Genomic DNA, 18050 nt, shown 5'->3' with positions numbered 1-18050 from the left:
TCCTACCAGCTATGGATCACACCGCGGAGCACCTCGATCCCGCCGCCCCGGCATCCGCGCCCGCCTCCGTCGCCGAGGTCAACGCGTGGCTGGCTTCCCTGGCTGCGGAGGGAGGCGGAGTGGGAGGGCGCGGAGGCGGTGGGGCGGTGGCCTCCGAGCTGTCGCTGGGGCCCGACCCCACGCCGCGCGGGGTGTCGTACCTCCGCGCGCTCGCGGCGGCGTCGCAGGCGCGGTCCCGTGCGGCCGGGATAGCGGCCACGGGGCTGCGCGCGCAGGCCGCGGAGTACCGAGCCGAGGCCGCGCGCCTGCGGGAGGCGCTGGAGCGGGCTGGCCTCGCAAGGGACGCGCTCCCTCCGCCTGCTGCCTCCGCCGCGCGCGCCGTCGCAGCTGTCGCGAACCTCTTGGCCATCCGCGACACCGAGACGAGCAGGTGACTTGGGGCTAGGGTTCGTTTTGTTTTCTCTCGTACACTTAATGAGCGTTAGATCTAGGCCTCTGATGGGAAGAATTATTCATGGTTTCCGACTTTAAACCTCGAAATTGAATGGAGTCCGATGAATGTGCCGTTTCAGTGAGCAGGGTGTCTGCGGGGGATATCTGCCTTTTACGAAATGACAACTAAATATACATAGTATCATTCTTAAACAATGACAACTAAATAACAGGAAATGGCTTTAAAAATGGACGAAGAAATCAAAGGCTTTGACTATTTAAATAAATGACCCCTGTTGGAGCTAGGGATATGACTAGCAAGTACAATGTAGCAATCTACTTGACTGGGGTGTTCCTGAGACACTGGACCTGGTAGAAGCAGAGATGCTCTTATGCGCATAAAGACATACGATACGGGAAAGGGTGTGGGTACTTTGAGTGAGGGTATGCTCTCGTGAGGATAGAAGTGTTTCAAAAAATTGATTATGAGACTTGGGCAGCACGAAATAATATAAACTGGCGAAAACAATGATGGCGAGCTTTTGCATATGAGAACCTCTGTGCTTGGCTCTTTCAAAGGATTGAGTTCTGGTGCAGGCTCGAGCTTGTATCGATTTGGGATAAGGTTGAGCTTGACTCGTACTGATTTTTATTTGTACAACCCTACTGAACAGAGACTACTAATGTATAGGGGTAGTCTCAGTGCTTCAGTTTTTCTTATAAATTTTGAAATGGTGGCGTTGCAGCTTTGTGGTGGCCAGTGCAGACTTGTGGCTGAGGAGAGCAGAAGTGGAGGAGAAGAGGGACAAAGTGCATAAAGAGTCGAAGGCACTTCTTGATTATACAAGGAAGGCCATCACCAAGCTTACTGAGCTCAAAAAGTGAGTTGATAATTGCTTCGTTTTTAGTTACTTCAGGAGTACACTAATTATCACCACATCTTGTTAGAAAAATGTGATATATATAATAATCTGTTCACAGGATGCTGGAAAAATTTAAAAATGATGTTGAGAAGCAACAAGTGGAGCAAATGACAGACTGGCAGACAAAGCTGGCCATGATGGACTCAAAGGAACGGCAATATGTCCTCCAAGTCTCAAATTACAAGGTAACTGGTATTTCTGGCAATTTGTCTAATTCAAGTATGGATTTAGGACATGTGTGGTTCATAGCTAACTTTCTTGATTGAGAAAAAAGTGTGGCAAGATTTAGCAAAAAGTTGAGTATAGGAATATTAAAGCATGGTATAATCTGGCTGGAAACCAAACAGGCTTTTGGTTCTTAATATCGACTTGCTATATGTGGCCCACTACTTTGAAAGAAACTTGTATTGACAGTTTGCACTGCTAAAGCCAATAGTGTTTTCTAGAAACTTGTCAACCGTGGGATCTTAGAAGTATCTAGATCCAATGTTGTTAATTGTTACTACAAATTATCTTTGACACTTTTTAGGTTCTAGCGTTTAGGCAGAAGTCAGATGCTTATCTCAGCCAGTGTTCTAGTTGCCTGCCAGTCTTTACGTTGTTGCCTTATCTATCTGAGCTATCTGTGCCCCCTTTTGGGTCAACTTTGCATTGTATACTTAGCAGTAACACAATGTTGTCTGATTAGGAAATTTACTTTGGTATCTTTCGATTCATATCCTTTTGTCTTTTTTTTTTTAAACTCATATCCCTTTTGTCTATCAGGCAATGCTTAACCGAGTGGGATACACCCCAGAAGTCAATCATGGTGTGTTGATGGAAATGGCAGAGCATAAGAAGGATCTTGAGAGGAAAACTAAACCCATTGCAGACACATTACGGAGCTACCAGGATTTACCTCCAGTATGTCCTTTTCCTTCTGTCCTTTTCCTTCTGTTGTGTTCCTTTTATTTCCGTTGCAATCCTTTGCTTATTCTTGCCAATCTATGGCAATTGTAATCAGGACAAAGCTCTAGCTGCGCTAGCTATAGAGGACAAAAAGAGGCAGTATGCAGCTGCAGAGAAGTACCTTGAAGACGTGTTGCAATCTGCTTTAACAACACCTGGTCTATGATGTTCTGTTAATTAAATGGAAAGTTCTATTTGGTGTGTCTGATATCTTAGAATCGATTGATGTTGTAATGACTATTGGTTTTCTTGTAAGTTGTGACTTGGTTCTGTATTCTTGTAAATTCCCTGTTCGAGTGTTTTCCTACGGAAAATTTCACCATAGAAACTAATTCTGTTGCAGAGAAAAATTAAGACACTTTCTCAGGACAGCTTAACCTATTGCATTCCTTGTATAAACACGTGATTTTGGATAGACATGCTATATGCTTATAGGTTAGCCGAAGTGTGATAATCTAATGGATACAACTGTATACCACGGTATGTATGTTCATGTTTTGGTGGAGTTTCATTTGTTCTTGCATCTGCATACAATGGTGCCAATTTTATCTTCAAAATATTAAAATCAAACTCGATGCTGAGCTTAACTCTTTCTGTTGGAAGATTATCATTAGTTTTATCTGAATACTGTAGTGGAAAGTGTGGTGTTACATTCCGATAATGTATCTTTCAGGGGACTTCACATATTCTTGTTCCATCTTCCATTATCTACTGCCATAACTCAGTTTCACATATTTACTTGCTCCGAACTGAGCTGGTAGACCAGTTTTCGAGTTTATAGCCAAATAGGTTGGTTCTAATCACAATCTGCAAAGAAACTGAAGAAGAGCGAGTATATTCCTGGGAAAATTATAGGGAGCTTCCTAGAGGTGGTTACAAGCTTCAAAGAATATAGGTGACTTTCTCTTGAAGCCAATATAGATAATTCCTCTGACTCTTGTTGGTAATTGAACAGACTTATACACGATACTGAATTGTTCCATCTTTCATGCAGGTGTGGGACATGACATACCATCCACATAGGAGGAAGCTTTGGATCAAGGATTGGCAGCTTCAAATTTTTTGACAGATAAGTCCAGAGGCTTCAAATTTGTTTGGTTTATCTTATCTACTTCTGGTTATACAATATCATAGTTTTACTTGGGCTTGAGTTAGCTTGCAGCCTGCTTTATTATGTGCACATCCATTGCGATGAACTGGCCAACTTTAGCTATAGCTGCTTGCAACCAAATTTAGTTAGTCTCATCAACAAAGTCATTGTATCATGTTTTGTTCATCTGTATAGGATTATTGGGCACAATGTGTTTGGCTGATATATGTGTAGCAACATTTGAATATTAGAGTAGGTATGGAAATCTTCAGCGGGATCAAACCAAAGTCGATACTGCTTTTCTTGGCCACCTTTCCCTCTGCCATAGATGTTTGTGTGCAAGGTGTATGGCCTGCCCGTGCTGTTCCCCAAGATTTCGAGGTCGATCTCGTCATGTACTTGCCACTGCCCCTCTGTTATCATCTGCCCCCACATTGCAGCAGAAAGAACAGTTAATTAAAGATGCATGATTGACATGAACTTAAGCTGTTCATCTCTTGATCACTTACATACAGTGTGGTGACAGTGCCAGCAGAGCCTTTTTTTTTTAATTTTTGCGAGAAGCCAGCAGAGCCTTTGGCGACGAGCTTGATGTCCATGTCAAACCTCCCGAAGAGGTAGGTCGTCCAGCGGTCGAGGGACAACGACACAGTTTGGTGGCCCCATAGCATGTCAAGGCTGTCGGTCATGTCACCTATTACCTGAAATGGATAGACTGCTAGGATGAGACAGAAAGTTTCTAGAGAGGCTAGGAGATGAACCCTTGTTCTCCCCATGGCCTTCTAGTGGTGTTAAGTTAGCAGGCACACTCTGAGCGTGCTGTGTCTAAATGGTGTGTAGACTTATATAGACTCGAGTGAATGAGGGACCAGTGTGTGAAGTCTAAACAAGATCTAACATAGCATTGGGTTGATATCGTTGGTTGGTTAGTGAAGAGTTGGGTATGAAGAACTGATAAAAAGAGGGTTGAAGCAAAGCTCAAGGGGGGACAGTCAGGTGTTCAGTTGACAGTTCTATCATGGGACCAACCTGAGCTGCCCCATGGTGCCCTCTGACAAATTAAGCTGGCTTTCTTGGAACTTGAGGGTTTATGGTACTATGGCATCAAGAGGGTCTTAGGCCCATGATTTTTAAGTTGAGGGTTTATGTCCAATGCTGATGTGGCATTTTTTCAGGAGGAACTAATGCTGCTGTGTTGACACACACTGCTTGTAAATGGTGGTGTAAAAGCAAAAAAAAAGCTCAACAAACAAAAGAAAATTACAGATATAAGTAAAGAAAATGCCCCCATACTCTCCAAAAAGAACTGTTAGACTTGTGACCACAAATATTTTGTTGAAAATCAGGCCCGTATTATGTTCTAGGGTCTTTACAGCTTTCAACAAATGCCACTATGCCTACGAGTCTGTTGATATCGCTATAGCAATGAGAATTGCTATAGAAATGGAGCATGCAGTTTTCTGTCTGGTCGACTAGGCTGGTGCATCTAATGATTCGTAAAAAGAAGACTGAAATTCTGCAGCTATAGAAAAAATTTAGTAATACATGTATTGTGCAGCTGTCCGTAAATAAATCAAACTATCTAAAAATAGGCAAAGCCACCACCAGTAGAACACAACTCACAAGGCCATGTGCACAAGAGCCCCACATGAATTAGCAGGTAGTTTCGGATTGTGAGCGTGTGTTGGTCTATTTCCAACGACCATGCTCTTTAGGGCTCGTTTGGTTCACATGAATTCCAAAGGAATATTGGAGGATTCCATTCCTTAGAATTTTTTCCTTTAGAGCGTGTTTGGTTCCTAGGATTTGAAACTATAGGAATATTTCCCATGGTCTACTTTGTATACAATCCTATAGGAAAATTTCCCTTAGGTCCAACGTCATGGAAAATTTCCTTTCTTTCTATGACATATGGTTGACATACACACAACACCTTCAAAAAAATCCTGCGTTTTTTCATGCAACACAACCAAACAACATATAACATACATTGCTGGGTTTTCAAATCCTATAGGATTCAACATCTTATGACATTCTATTCCTACGATTTTCCTATTCGAACGCTTTAGAAATCCTGCAAACCAAACAGACCTTTAGCTTGCGAAATTCCACTGGAAATGTCATGGCCGAGGCAAATGTGATGCATGTTTATTGTCATGATTGGTCAGAGGCATACTCCTGAATTTTTTTCCTGGATTTGGAAGTCTGCATGTCAAGTAAAACACAAGTTTTTCTTCTGGATGGTTTTATTGGACCGTTTAAACAAAAGGAATCTATTGGCTAGAAAGAATTTTAATCTGCCTTCATACTCATGCGCCACCTTTCAGTGCAGTCAGGAAGAAACATTGATTCATCTTTTCTGGGATTGCCCATTTGCTATGAAATGCTGGGATTATATCTGCCCTCAAAGAACTTTACACCTGTCTGTCATGGATGCTTTCTATGATGTCAAGAACAAACTTAATGTTCCTTTTGCTATGGAAATTATTATTGCAGCAGCTTGGGGGATATGGGTTGTCAGAAATAACAAAATCTTCAAGAACCAATTGCCAACCTTTCAAAGCTGGAAAGCTATTTTCAAGAATGAGCTTAGAATGATACAGTAGAGGATAAAGAAAAAGTTTGGAGAAGCTTTCAATGAATGGATCCAAAACCAAGTGTAGAACTGTTGTCTTCTTTTGTTTTTGTTTCCTTCTTCCTTCTTGCCTTATACTTCTGGTATAATTGCTCTGTATTGTACTGTTACTGTTGCTTTTATTAAATAATAAAAATCGTAGTGGGGATTTTTCCCACTGTTTAACCTTCAAAAAAAAAAAATCTGATGCATGTGTCAATGTCTTTGAGGGCCTCAAAGTAAGTCCTTGGACAATGTTAGATATATTTTAATGCATGCTCATAACGTTGATAATTGGTACACACACATTTTTAAGTTTGTGAATTGTCTAAAGTAACATTACCATCATTTTGAAATCTGAGACCCCCCTGACTGCTGTGGGAATTGAATAGTTGCACGTGAAATTCCCACAGATGGTATGGCGGAAATAGCGGAAACAGCCCCTCCCGTCAAAGGAAGGGCTCCTTTGTTCCCCCGCCATCGTGAAATCCCTTGTAATTTTGAGTGTATCTGCTCGGGGAGATATATATATATAGTGTAAAAAGGGAGGCCACATGTGCCTGGGTGGTGACCATGGGCCAACTATGCATTCGCCGCTCTGGATGCTGTTTTATCTTTGCATAAATTACAACTTATTTTTGTCATATTTCTACTAAGTCTAGGAAAGCTCTAACTGTTTCTCCTTTTCCATCTAACATCAATCCATTGGTCATCCGCTATATGTTTACAACAAAACACAATTTTTCCATAAAACATACACAACATGGATGAATAATAACTGAAAACAACATATTTACCTGTTAAATTTATGATGCAAATGCATGTATTACACGTGCAGAAGCTGGACCGGCTGCTAGGACGGACATGTTCTGTTCTGGAGCCCATGAAAGTAGGTGATTGTTTTATCCAGAAGCAGCATGACCATGCAACTTTGTTGAAAAAGAGGAAAAAACCACAAGTTCTAAATACAAGAGCCACAATCAGTGGTTTAGGCTTACAAAATGTAAGTGGTTTTGGTAATTAATTACATATCATCCTATGGATAATTTTTTTCATTGAGTTATACATGAATGAATGTTCCATAGGTGATGCGTGAAGAATGCTGGATGAATTGAGGATGAATGCCTTCAAGATAATGATGCGTATCATGATTTTGTAGTTAATGAATTCATTCAGATGAAAGGTTTTACCAAGTTAATGAATCCATCCAGTGAGCATCACTTCTTGACATTGAGCTTACTGGTTACCTATGTTCATAAGGTACTCCAGTAATCATGGTACTGCATAAGTTGCTCGAACACAACATGTTAGATTTCATATTACCTCCATTCAATTATCATGGTTTTTTTGACTAGCCTTTTTTTTGGATAACAGTAGGACTACTGTATTGTTTTTTTATTGATTTTTGAGTTTAAGTTACCAGTGTACAAGAGAGTTATTATACAAAATAGAAGGGAATAAAAGGTACAGCCAAGAAAAACTTTAAGCTTGCATATATTGCATTAGCTGTGCACCCAACATGTGAATTTATGGGATTTTATGCTCTTATTATGGTAGGGCCTTTGGATCCAGCCGTGCTGTTTCTTATAGAAAAAGATACATTATTTGGTTTCTAATAATGAACTGTTCATATTCCAAAAGAATGGACAAAATCATCCAGTACATCTCTCACCCTGTGTATCTGATATAGTTGAATCACTTCTACTGTGACTTGCACTCCTCGGTGGACCCAATCCTCCTCTTTGGGTCAGCGCAGTAATCATAGATCTTGCTGTTGGCATCCACCTCCTGCACTTGCTGTTTCTGCGCGTCGTCCAGCTCCTGGCCGCACATCTTGGAGCCCTGGTTTGGAGAGCAGGAGGTGGCCTTGAAGTTCCGGAAGTACGCTGTGAATGGCGCTAGTGACCAGTCGGTCTTGACCCGCCCGCCCTGCGTCGCCCAGTCGTCGGCATCCCAGATGGTGCAGTACACCCTCATTGGTTGAAAGTTTGGATAGGGGCACCACCAGTACTCTCCTTGTTCTTGATATGCCGGAGCAGCTTGTTATCAGCAAGGATTCTGCAACACAGCAATATCCATATTAGCTACTATATGTATAGGCTTAGATCTTGCAAATACGGCGTAGTAGGTTGAGCAAATTAAGGTGCGCTTTCACTGAGATATGAACCTTTTTTGATCTAAGAATTGATTTAACGTCTGCCAATAAATTAGTTACCACGTCATTTGCTAATAAAATTAAGTAACAAGGCTGAATAAAAAGAATTACATGACGCAACATCTTTTTTAAACTTGATTTAATACGTGTGAAAATAAAATATGAGCCGTAATGGAGTATATATCTACAAGGAGTGATGCTCACTGGATGGATTGCTGACTCCAAATGATGCTGTAGGTGTGGAAGTCCTGGGTGGGATCAAACGGAAGCCGGTACCCCTTCTCCCTGCTGCCTTTCCCTCTGGCGTACAGGTTGGTGTGCATGGTGTAGGGGTCACCGCTGGAGTTCCCCAAGAATTCAATGTCGATTTCATTATGGAAATTCCATGATCCCTCTGTCATCGTCTATTCCCAGATTGCAATGCAAGATAACGGTTAGTCTAAAGAATTCACTGAGACATGAAGGTTAATCCGTCAATTGTTTGGGAACTTACATAAAATGTGGTCACGGTGCCGGCTGAGTTCCCGGGAACGAGCTTGATATCAATGTCAATCCTCCCGAAGAGATAGGTTTTTTCGAGCGGAATGCGGAGGTCATCCCGCGGTGGAGGCTCAGAGCGATACTGTCGTCGACAACTCTGGAGCTGCCCCACATGGTCTCAAGTTCATCTGTGATGTAGGCGGCGACCTGTGGGGTGGCTAAGGTGATGAGGTAGAACGCCGCTAGGGAGGCTAGGAGGTAAGCCCTAGCCTGGCCCATGGCTTCTGCTGGTGTTAAGAGAGTGATCACTAAGTGCAGTGTGAGTGTGCTTCTTGTTGATGGTATGGGTGGGCTTATATAGACACAGGTCCCTGTAGGGGAGATTAGTTTGTCCAAGTCTTAACTGTCTAAGCAAGATGAACATAGTAATAGTTATTCTCGGAAGATGTAAGAACTGGAGAGATTCGTCTGGCCAAGGGAGCATACAAAATTTGGTGGTAGTGGGCTTCTGTTAAATCTTATTGGGCAATTACCAAGTTAAGTTGACTAATTGTTGAGGAATCTATCACAGCACCAATCTGTGAGCCGCCCTAACATGGCTTCTGGCACTGGCCGACTTAAGTTGGATCTCCAGCAAGTTGAAGATTTATGGTACACTCCTATGGATGGGTTCGGGTGCGGCTTCATGTGGTGGTGCAGTCTTACGTAGTATTGAATCACTAAATCGGCTCAACCTAATCAAATACATGTCCCGAGTCGTTAGGCATCTTGTTTTCCAAGCCCTCTTGTCATTAGATCTATAGGGAACTGAAAGCGCAAAGTCGGTGATCATTTTTATTTACTTCAGCACTCAGTCACACAGTTGGGCATCGTCTGCTGCAGTTCCAAGTTCCAACTCCTCAGCATATAGTTACTGTCAGATTTGTCCAGTGTCAGACTTCGAACTGCTTGTTCGATGGATCCTGACAAAGATGTCGCATTCATGAGATTGTGCAACAGTTAGGTGTTTATAGAAAAATCTTTGAAAGGAGTGCATGAAAAAAGCTTGTTTGGTCAACTAGGTTGGTTGGTGTAACGATTTTCTTAGAATGGTATTCAGTTAAAACCTACAGTATTAACTAATGCAACTACACAACTGATGATGTTCCTCCATGGGCAAATCATACTGGAAGTCAAAAGGGTGGCAAGTCAGCTGCAGATATCGAGGGCCTGCACACAAAGGAAAAATCCGCTGGAATTTTGTTACATAGATGTTTCTGATTTGACTGTTGTGACTTGTGTGCACTTTCGTCCATGACATGGTTGTAATTAACCTGTAAGCTCTCAGAACTTGTAAACATGCACTAGGCAGATTCATGCCCTGGTCTCAGCATGAATTTTGAAGACAAAGTCAGCCAGATCTGATATGTACACGTCAACACCCCCTCTCACGTGTGACGGGAAAACGAGAAGAGAAGTCAACACGTGTAGAGAGGCAAAGAGGAGATGATTTTTAGAATAAATTGGGAAAGCCAGGATTTGAACTCGAGACCTGAGGCTCTGATACCATTTTAAACTTTATGCACTAGCCACTTGAACCAAAAGTCCGAACTTATGGAAAGGGCTAGGCAATCTATTTGCACACGTCAACAGTTTGATCAGGATATGAAGTTCTTCACAGTATAAGAAATTTCTTGACCATTCAATATTATAAAGCATTTATATTCGATTTGTCTCTGAATTGTTATGCATTATTTGAACGAATATAATTCTCATACAGACTCAATTTTTCTTACAGATCTTGTTTACATTTTTTCCGATCCAGGTATTAGCTAGTTTTCTTCAGAAGGAATGGAGGAGCACTACCAAATACTATAAGCAGGAGAAATAGACGGACCAAGTACAAATATTACAAAGGTAAGGGACTATTACTGTCGGCCATGGTCCTCAAAGGGTAAACTTGCCATGGCCAGGCACCAGATCCTAACGTCGTCCAATGCAGCATGAGAAACAGCATGCACTGTAGCATATACAGTAAAACATGCGTGCGTTTCTTTCCTTCCAAACGCTTGTAGGTTAAGACACCATATCTAGATAGAGCCTCGAGAAAGAGAACCGAATGAAAGAGAAAGAGAAAGAGAACCGAATGGCCAAGTGCATCGTTGTCTCCTCATGACTTTGCGAGAGCCGAAAGGGTGATTATAATGAAGTACTTGTTGGTAGGTCTTGATCAAGTTGGAACACATGATACCCCTGCAGTTGCATCAAACTCCACCAGGTAAGTGCATCTAAAACTTGATTAGTGATCATCACATTCAGTCATTTTTTCTTCAGTTTATAGAAGAAGAAAAACTGCATATCTTTCACCAGTTTTTTTCAGAGTTTAAGCATTTCATACAATTTTATGTAAATCCAGTGTCTTTGTTACTTGGTTGCTAATAGAGTAGATCCGTACAGGTATGGGGCTGGCTGACCCTGCATCCAACCAAATACAGTTGTTCATGGTGTTTGTGTTGAAGACCGTGAAGCTTCCGTACTTGCAATACAGGTCACATGGGCTAATTAATGTTCACCGTTTTTCTACATGCGACCAGATGGAGTTACCTAGAGATCGCATCGATTCCATGCTCTGCCGAGATTTGGATTCGTAATTTATAAAGCCTTTGTGTCGGGCTTTTGTCAATGCCAAGGCACATGAGAAGCGTCGGAGATAATTTTGTTGGTGGAGAGTGGAGTACTCTTGTGAGACGGTGTGTTCAGACTTCAGATGGAGCAGGGCATTATACACATTTAATGCACCATTTGGAACCCAAGGACTTTTAGCACGAGCCATTGGTTTATGTGAAATTCTGCGCGTCAAACCTGAGTTTACTCAGTTTGATATGGGTGCCCTCTGATATTTCAGACCCTACATTGGATGCTCGACATGAAAATGCTTTTGGGTAATAATGTTATTTACGTGTGCAAAAATAGTTAATGCTAAAATCATAAAGTTTCATTGTGCTTAGTTTGAAACTGCGTTTTCCAATGAAAAGTGTAGGCCCATCTAGTCTTCAACTATTTTTTTGTTGTTAAGAAATGCCTTAAACCATATTTTTTGATAAATGACACTTTTTAATTCATACCCTGCTTTGGATGCTACACATGGAAATTGTTCTTGGACAATGTTATTTACATGTGCAAAAATAGTTAATTCTAAATCATAAAGTTTCATTGTGCTTGGTTCCTGAAAGTTTTGGTAACATTTCTTTGGTGACGCGTAATGTGAGGAGATCCTTTTGAGCACCGGTAACATGGTAATGTGCTTGAATGGGTTTTATATATCACTGTGTTGTAACCAGAAAACAGATAAGAGGAATATAAATAAAACGATACGAAATCCTTTTTGGGTTTTCTTGAAAAAGATAATATTATCAGTGTGTTTGAAACTGTCGTAGCAAACGAGCAAACGGATATAGAATATTTACAAGCCTAGAGGATAAACGAGCACAACGGATAAGAGAAATACAAATGTTTTATTGTTTCATTCTCATCACAAAAGCAACACTTCATATTTCCACTCCAGCTACGTTTAGCTAGATTGTCCTTAATGATAATTACATCTCTACAAAGGAACCACGCGGAAACTTTGATCTTTAGTGGTTCCTTACATTTCCAAATAAATTCTTGCAAAATGATGACCATGATTCATCATATCAAGATATATCTACTTTACTGAAAAAGTTTCACTGACATAGATGTTCCACCGAAAACTATCTAGTTCATCAGATAGTTGGACATACCCAATTGTCCCTCGTGAACTATCGATAAAAGGCTAGAGGGGAGGAGTGGGCGTTTGCTGTCCTCCCCCCCCCCCCCAAGGCCCCTTGTACAGTTCTACATGCTAATATAATCAAAGCCAGCAATTGGTGGACCTTTCAAAAGAACATATTCAGAGGGGCATTCGCCAACACCTCTGCCGTCGTAATGTTTTGCGTCGCACAACATTATAAATGGAAGCATACTGATGTGCAAGGGTACCATTTCCAAACCAAGTGTCTTCCCAGAAACATATGTTAGAACCATTCTCAACATTAGCACTGATCTAATAAAGAAAGTCTTCCTTCACCTCATTAGATTTTTTCAGAAAGAGGAATATCCATGGGTTTGATATACACATACTATAGTGTTTTTGCAAGGAGATATTTATCCCCGAGTAGCTCTTGTCATACCCCGTCCTCGTTTAATAGTTTGAACAACCATTTGCTGAATAAGCCTTTATTTTGCCTGAGATGGATCTTCAAAAGAATATTTAGCGTATACACCGTCTCCGTATTTCGTACTAGCGAAATATCCATGCATTGGTATGGATAAACACAGTGTGGATTGATCAAAGTTACGCTTGGTAAAGCTTCATAGACAATAACAGTGTACAAATACAATATCAATGTAAATATTATAAAGGTAAGCACACAAAACACTTTTTCTTTGGAAATAAGATTGAGACCCCGGCCTCTACATCAAAAAGATACATACAATCTTTATTTTAAAGCATATAGACCATAGACACATTATTTTCAAGGCTGGTTGTGTAAGTTTGTATATTAAAGCAAGTAAATTTTATTTGAATGTAAGAAACAGTACGTGACTTGCATGATGAGGTATTTTTATTTTAAGTGCTCGTGGAACCAATCGAGCATCAAGGCAAGCGCTTGCTCAGCTGTCTTGACTGCGAACGGGTTGGTGGTATTGTATCTGCAAGCAAAGCCATGCGCCACTCCTGGAAAAATCTTCGCATAGTATGGAATCTGAAACAAGAGAAGTCATATGAGGCTCTTACTAATTCTTTTTTTGCGCTAAAGAACATTACAAATAGTTCATGCTTAACAGCAAGAAACTTAGAACCTCACTTTTCCAGTTGATCTACAACTACATGTCTACAACTTGGCAGTACAAGTGTTAACAAGAAAAATGTTTTATACCAGTTAATTAAAGCTAGCAAACTATAACAGAATGATTTATCTTCTGTGTTTATTGCTTACGTTTTAGTTATTCTAATTGAATCTTCTGTTTCATCTTTTCAAACTGAGTTACAGGCTTTCATGCGTACTATAGGGTAACAAGCTGTAGTACAAACATCCTGCATTCCCTGTTAGTTATTCCATTCAAATGTCTGGACTGGAATTGCCAGGAACTCACCCCACTTCTTTGATGCAGGGTCTGGACTAGCTGATACACCAATTTTGGCGGTGTAATAGTGTCATTCTGAGCTCCAAGAATCTCAATGGGTTGCTGGATCTCTGAGTGACAATGAACTTAATCAGAACTCATGCCTACTTCACCATCGAGAGTACGAAAAGATACAAGGCTCACCTGTCATATCGTCAGTAGTGACTGCTGAAGGATGGGAGATGACAATTGCTTCTACCTCGCTCGTTTTCGCTACCTCCACCGCGAACTTCCCTGTTAGTTATTCAGCAGAGTTCAGGAAGAGAGTATGAACCTAAATTTTGCCCTGAAAAATATTGAGTATGAACTAATCCTATTCAAGGAATTCTTATTTCCCTCTGCAGTATTTTGTATTCCTAGCATGTCAAAACAATATCAATATGAATATGACATTCTCTTGTGTTGGTTTCACTAACCACCCCAACAATAGCCTCCAACTCCGACAACAGATTTCCTTTTCTTTCTCAAAGCCTCGAAGATTGGTTTTGCATCTTGAGCTGCCTTTACCTGTAAGAGTGTAAGGATTGATTTATATGGGTAGAAAAACAAGGTGAAAGAAATCTTTTGAGAACTATGATCAATAAATTGATTTACCGGAGAGTGAGCCTGGATCCACTCTGTTCTGTTCGCGCCTTCACTGTAAGGTTGTCCATCGAAGAAATCGGGCACCACAACGTAGTATCCAGCTTCACCAACTTTGTCGGCAATTTTCCTTTATTTCCACGAACACGCGTCAAAGCATAAGCCTTTTAATTTAATTTAATTTAATTTAATTTAAAGGACAATCATATCGGAATAAGTTTTTATCGGCGAGTTGCTTCATTTCCTTTCTTTACGAAAAATCATCTGCAGCCCATATAGCTGTTTCATCGCTTTGCAAAAAGAAAGGAAGACAGATAGAAACTCATTGTTGGTACACAAGAATGGTGGAAATTAAGGTTCTTGTCTTGTCGGGTGGATGAATAGGAAAAGTGGAAAAAACGGTTCGCTCATGTCGCTCCCCGCAAGCTATGGGGCGAACCCTAGATCGCCTCCGCCCAGGCCCTCTCCTCCTCCTTCCCCCCGTCGCCGCTGCCGACGAGCGCCGCCGGGCAAAGCCCGCTTGGTGCTGGCGGTCCTGCTTCTACCCGCGCAAATGGAGGGGAGGTGCGAGGCATCCCATGCCGGCGGTGGTGCTCCTCGGTCGATGACGGTTCCGGTGGTGGCGCGCGGTCTAGGACGGCGAGACTCCGGGTGGTTTGATCGGTGCCGCAGCCCTTGCGGTCGATAGCTACTTTAGAACAAAGGGGCGGCGATGACACGGCCGCTTGGCTGCGGGGTGGTGCGGCGGCTGGTGGCGGTGCCCTCCCGGCTCAGATCTGGGCCTTTTTGGGCCCCATCTGGGTCTGGGCGGGCCAGACCCGTGCCGGCCTGAGCCATCTCAGGCGGACAGAAGGAGCGGTTTGAGCTGGGGATGGTGGTGACGGTAGCCCGTGTAATGGAGCGTGGCGATGGGAGCTTTACGAGCCTGTTGTGTTCTTGTTGCTTCGTCCTGACGGTAACTGCAGGTGGTGGTGGAGGTGGGTCCCTCCTACGTGGGCTGTTGTTCCGTTGTGTCTCGCTCTCGGCTAGTTCTCTTCCTTCCAGCTGGTCTCGTTTTGTCAGCCACGGTGAGGCGGCGTTGGTGATCGCAAGAACGTGGTGGCGCGTGTTGGTGGGTGGCGAGGTTGGCGGAGCGTGGTGAAGTGTCCGGGGTCGTGGTTCTTTGGGGACGGGAGAAATCCTTGTCGGAGGATGCTCGCACGCACCACCATTCCTTCTTGAGGGCCGTCGGGGTTCCTCCTCCCGACAATCCTCCCGCATATCAGGGAAACCCTAGGATTTATCCGGGCAGCAGTGTCGTCATCGCCGTATTCCTTCTTGACGGTGTTGCTTTGGTATGCGACGCTTCAGAGGGCTAAGATCGTGATGGGAATTCTTCGGAGGGCGCAACGGTTGCGTTTTCATCGATCTGACTATGTCAACATTGCTTTCTTTTTTTCTTATTCTTTTGTTTCTTTTGGGATTTGCTAGGGGTGTAATTGGATAGGATAATTTCCGCGCCGAAACTAGCCTCAAATCTGTTTTAAGGCATCTATATTCGATTTTAAGAAATCCGACGGATAAGGATATCCGATTTTGAAGTTGTGCCCCGGATACGGTATAGGATATGGTATAGAAAATATTACGTGGATATAGATTATCCAAAATTTAGTTAGGATAATCCGAAAGTTTTAAACCGGATAATCAGATTTTTGAGTCAAAAGCCAAGGCCAATCTCACAAGATTAGTAGTTATTGACTCACCGAATTCATTTGGTTAGCATATTTAACTTCAAATTTATATCAATGCTTGAGTTTTAGGGGTAATTGTACAAGGCTGAAAGTTTAAATCTCTCTGAAGATTTTCAAGAACTATAACTATCTACCGATGAGAGCATATATCCGACTATTTTTGTTTTCGATCCGAGTCCGTCCCATTTCCGATTTGAATCCGCACTCCGGTATATCCACATTCGAATCCGAAAACATTCAATATCCGCTCTGATCTGAATCCGAGAAAAATATTTGGTGAAGGATATGGTATGAGCAAAATCTGATCTGATCTATTTGCTTCAGTGGAGATCTCAATCTTGTATCAGTTGGTTGCTATATTAATAACGGGACGAAAACCTATTTCAAGGAGAGTGGATGATGACCCACATGGTGACTGCAAACTTGCTCTAAATAAGTGATGTTTTAGTATCGGTGCAATTGCGTGGAGCGTCTCTATGACTAATCTGAAACGCTTGGTAGATAAATACAGGGGGCTGACAAAATACTACAGTCCCTAATATTTTAAAATGATGTACAGAAGAGCAATCATTCACATCGTTATATTGAACTTCTATGTACGTATGAGCTGTTCATGGATCCATTTCAGGTCACAACTTTTCTAGGCATCACGAATTCAAGAGGGATGAAAGGAGCAGTAATAAGAATTGGCGAAATGAAATGCGGCAAGAAGAAGGTCGTACCTCAGCAGTGGTGCTTCAAATCCTGAAAAACAAATGCAGCAAACTAAGTTATACTCACAGTCGCTTGGACATTCAGTAAGCGGTTTACGTACTCAAAAGGGGCTAACCGTAGAAGTCGGATGCCAGGACGACGGCCCTGTCGGAGTGGCTAGCACCGGTGACGTAGGCCTTGAAGCCGGCCAGATCGTTGATGACCACACCGGCCTCGGCACCGCCGGCCGTCAGGTCCGGCGGGTTGTCAAGGCACTGAGAGTGAGAGGTAGCGGTGGTGGCGCTGCCGGCTAGCAGGGCGAGGAAGACGAGGCATGGATAGAGCAATGCCGGAGCCATGGCCTTGCCTGCAAGGGCTTGATGTTTCATTTCGTGCTGTCTGCGTCGTACCGCGCGTTTGATCTGTAAAGGTCTTGCAGCTAGCGGTAGGTGGCATGGATTGTTGGGACGCCTCCATGTCGCCATCGGGCTTCCATTTCTTTTTCTTTGTGAACAAGTCTTCTTTCCTAGTTGACCCTGAATCCCTGATCCCAAAGAATCGGAGCATGTGGCCCATAGTCCATAGACAAATTGGCAACTTCGTTCGAGGCATAATCATACATAACTAATTGTGGATCCGTTCCACTTATCCAATTGTTCATCATCCCCTATACTATACGGCCGCTCCGTCAAGGTCACCATCGTTCTGCTACAGCTCATGAAAGCAGCGACGCCGCGTGACCCGCCTCCAGGCTCTGGAGATGTCACTGCAAGAATCACTTGTTAACGATGCGAGTGGGACGGGCGTGCCGCTAATCCCGCCCAGAAGAGCTCGTTTTTTTCCATCCGTGCGATCCCGATTTGTCCTGGCGGAATTTGGTCTGCCGTCCCATTAATCCCGTTCGTACTCTCCTAAGCGTACGTACGGGGTCGGGAAGAGGTTGGCCGTGCAGAGGAAGATCCAACAGCGTCCAGCTAGTGGCATTCTCCATCTGCGGTTTTGTTATCACCAGAATTTAACCGAGTTAGAGGTGGGCCGCAAGCAAGATGGGCTTAAAGGAAGTATACATGGAGAATTACGTGAATCGGCCTGTTATACCAAGTTGGGTTTAATTGCCCTTGTATCTGTAAAATATTAGATCGCATCTTAGTTTAGAAAGTAGAATCTTACTCGTGCACGGTTTGGTGCACGCCCACATTAGAAAGTCCCCTGGACT

General features: G+C 42.7%; 3 protein-coding genes and 1 pseudogene across 3 annotated transcripts; 1 reads left to right on the top strand and 3 right to left on the bottom strand.

Annotated features, from left to right (window-relative positions):
• LOC124682836 (AUGMIN subunit 1-like) lies at nt 1-2674 on the top strand. Its single transcript, XM_047217445.1, has 5 exons — nt 1-430; nt 1179-1313; nt 1414-1540; nt 2121-2258; nt 2359-2674. Exons 1-5 carry the CDS (start codon nt 12-14, stop codon nt 2467-2469), a joined length of 930 nt encoding a protein of 309 aa, XP_047073401.1. The 5' UTR covers nt 1-11; the 3' UTR covers nt 2470-2674.
• Nucleotides 2675-3576: 902 nt separating this feature from the next.
• Nucleotides 3577-4169, bottom strand: LOC124653787 (probable xyloglucan endotransglucosylase/hydrolase protein 16). The gene is made up of 3 exons (XM_047192856.1): nt 3968-4169; nt 3903-3931; nt 3577-3816 (listed from the first exon to the last, which is right to left on the bottom strand). Exons 1-3 carry the CDS (start codon nt 4167-4169, stop codon nt 3577-3579), a joined length of 471 nt encoding a protein of 156 aa, XP_047048812.1.
• Nucleotides 4170-7708: 3539 nt separating this feature from the next.
• On the bottom strand, nt 7709-8921 carry LOC124682835 (annotated as a pseudogene).
• Nucleotides 8922-13123: 4202 nt separating this feature from the next.
• Nucleotides 13124-17233, bottom strand: LOC124682834 (endo-1,3;1,4-beta-D-glucanase-like). The gene is made up of 7 exons (XM_047217443.1): nt 16971-17233; nt 16864-16885; nt 14424-14541; nt 14246-14336; nt 13974-14063; nt 13800-13900; nt 13124-13408 (listed from the first exon to the last, which is right to left on the bottom strand). The coding sequence occupies exons 1-7, from the start codon at nt 17221-17223 to the stop codon at nt 13268-13270; spliced, it is 816 nt and encodes a 271-aa protein (XP_047073399.1). The 5' UTR covers nt 17224-17233; the 3' UTR covers nt 13124-13267.
• Between the last annotated feature and the right edge of the window lie 817 nt (nt 17234-18050).

This window comes from Lolium rigidum, chromosome 1, assembly GCF_022539505.1.
Source record: "Lolium rigidum isolate FL_2022 chromosome 1, APGP_CSIRO_Lrig_0.1, whole genome shotgun sequence".
Lineage (NCBI taxonomy): Eukaryota > Viridiplantae > Streptophyta > Magnoliopsida > Poales > Poaceae > Lolium > Lolium rigidum.
This window is presented reverse-complemented; position numbering and strand designations above follow the sequence as displayed.

Bases quoted from the DNA above. Each gene is read 5' to 3' on its own strand.
- LOC124682836 (XM_047217445.1), top strand. From the start codon at position 12: ATGGATCACACCGCGGAGCACCTCGATCCCGCCGCCCCGGCATCCGCG. The intron at 431-1,178 runs GTGACTTGGGGC...GTGGCGTTGCAG, and splicing joins CGCGACACCGAGACGAGCAG to CTTTGTGGTGGCCAGTGCAG. The intron at 2,259-2,358 runs GTATGTCCTTTT...AATTGTAATCAG, and splicing joins GCTACCAGGATTTACCTCCA to GACAAAGCTCTAGCTGCGCT.
- LOC124653787 (XM_047192856.1), bottom strand. From the start codon at position 4,169: ATGGGGAGAACAAGGGTTCATCTCCTAGCCTCTCTAGAAACTTTCTGT. The intron at 3,932-3,967 runs GCTCTGCTGGCT...TAAAAAAAAAAG, and splicing joins CATCAAGCTCGTCGCCAAAG to GCTCTGCTGGCACTGTCACC. The intron at 3,817-3,902 runs GTAAGTGATCAA...ATGTGGGGGCAG, and splicing joins GCACTGTCACCACACTGTAT to ATGATAACAGAGGGGCAGTG.
- LOC124682834 (XM_047217443.1), bottom strand. From the start codon at position 17,223: ATGAAACATCAAGCCCTTGCAGGCAAGGCCATGGCTCCGGCATTGCTC. The intron at 14,064-14,245 runs GTTAGTGAAACC...AATAACTAACAG, and splicing joins TGGAGGCTATTGTTGGGGTG to GGAAGTTCGCGGTGGAGGTA. The intron at 13,901-13,973 runs GTGAGCCTTGTA...ATTGTCACTCAG, and splicing joins CACTACTGACGATATGACAG to AGATCCAGCAACCCATTGAG.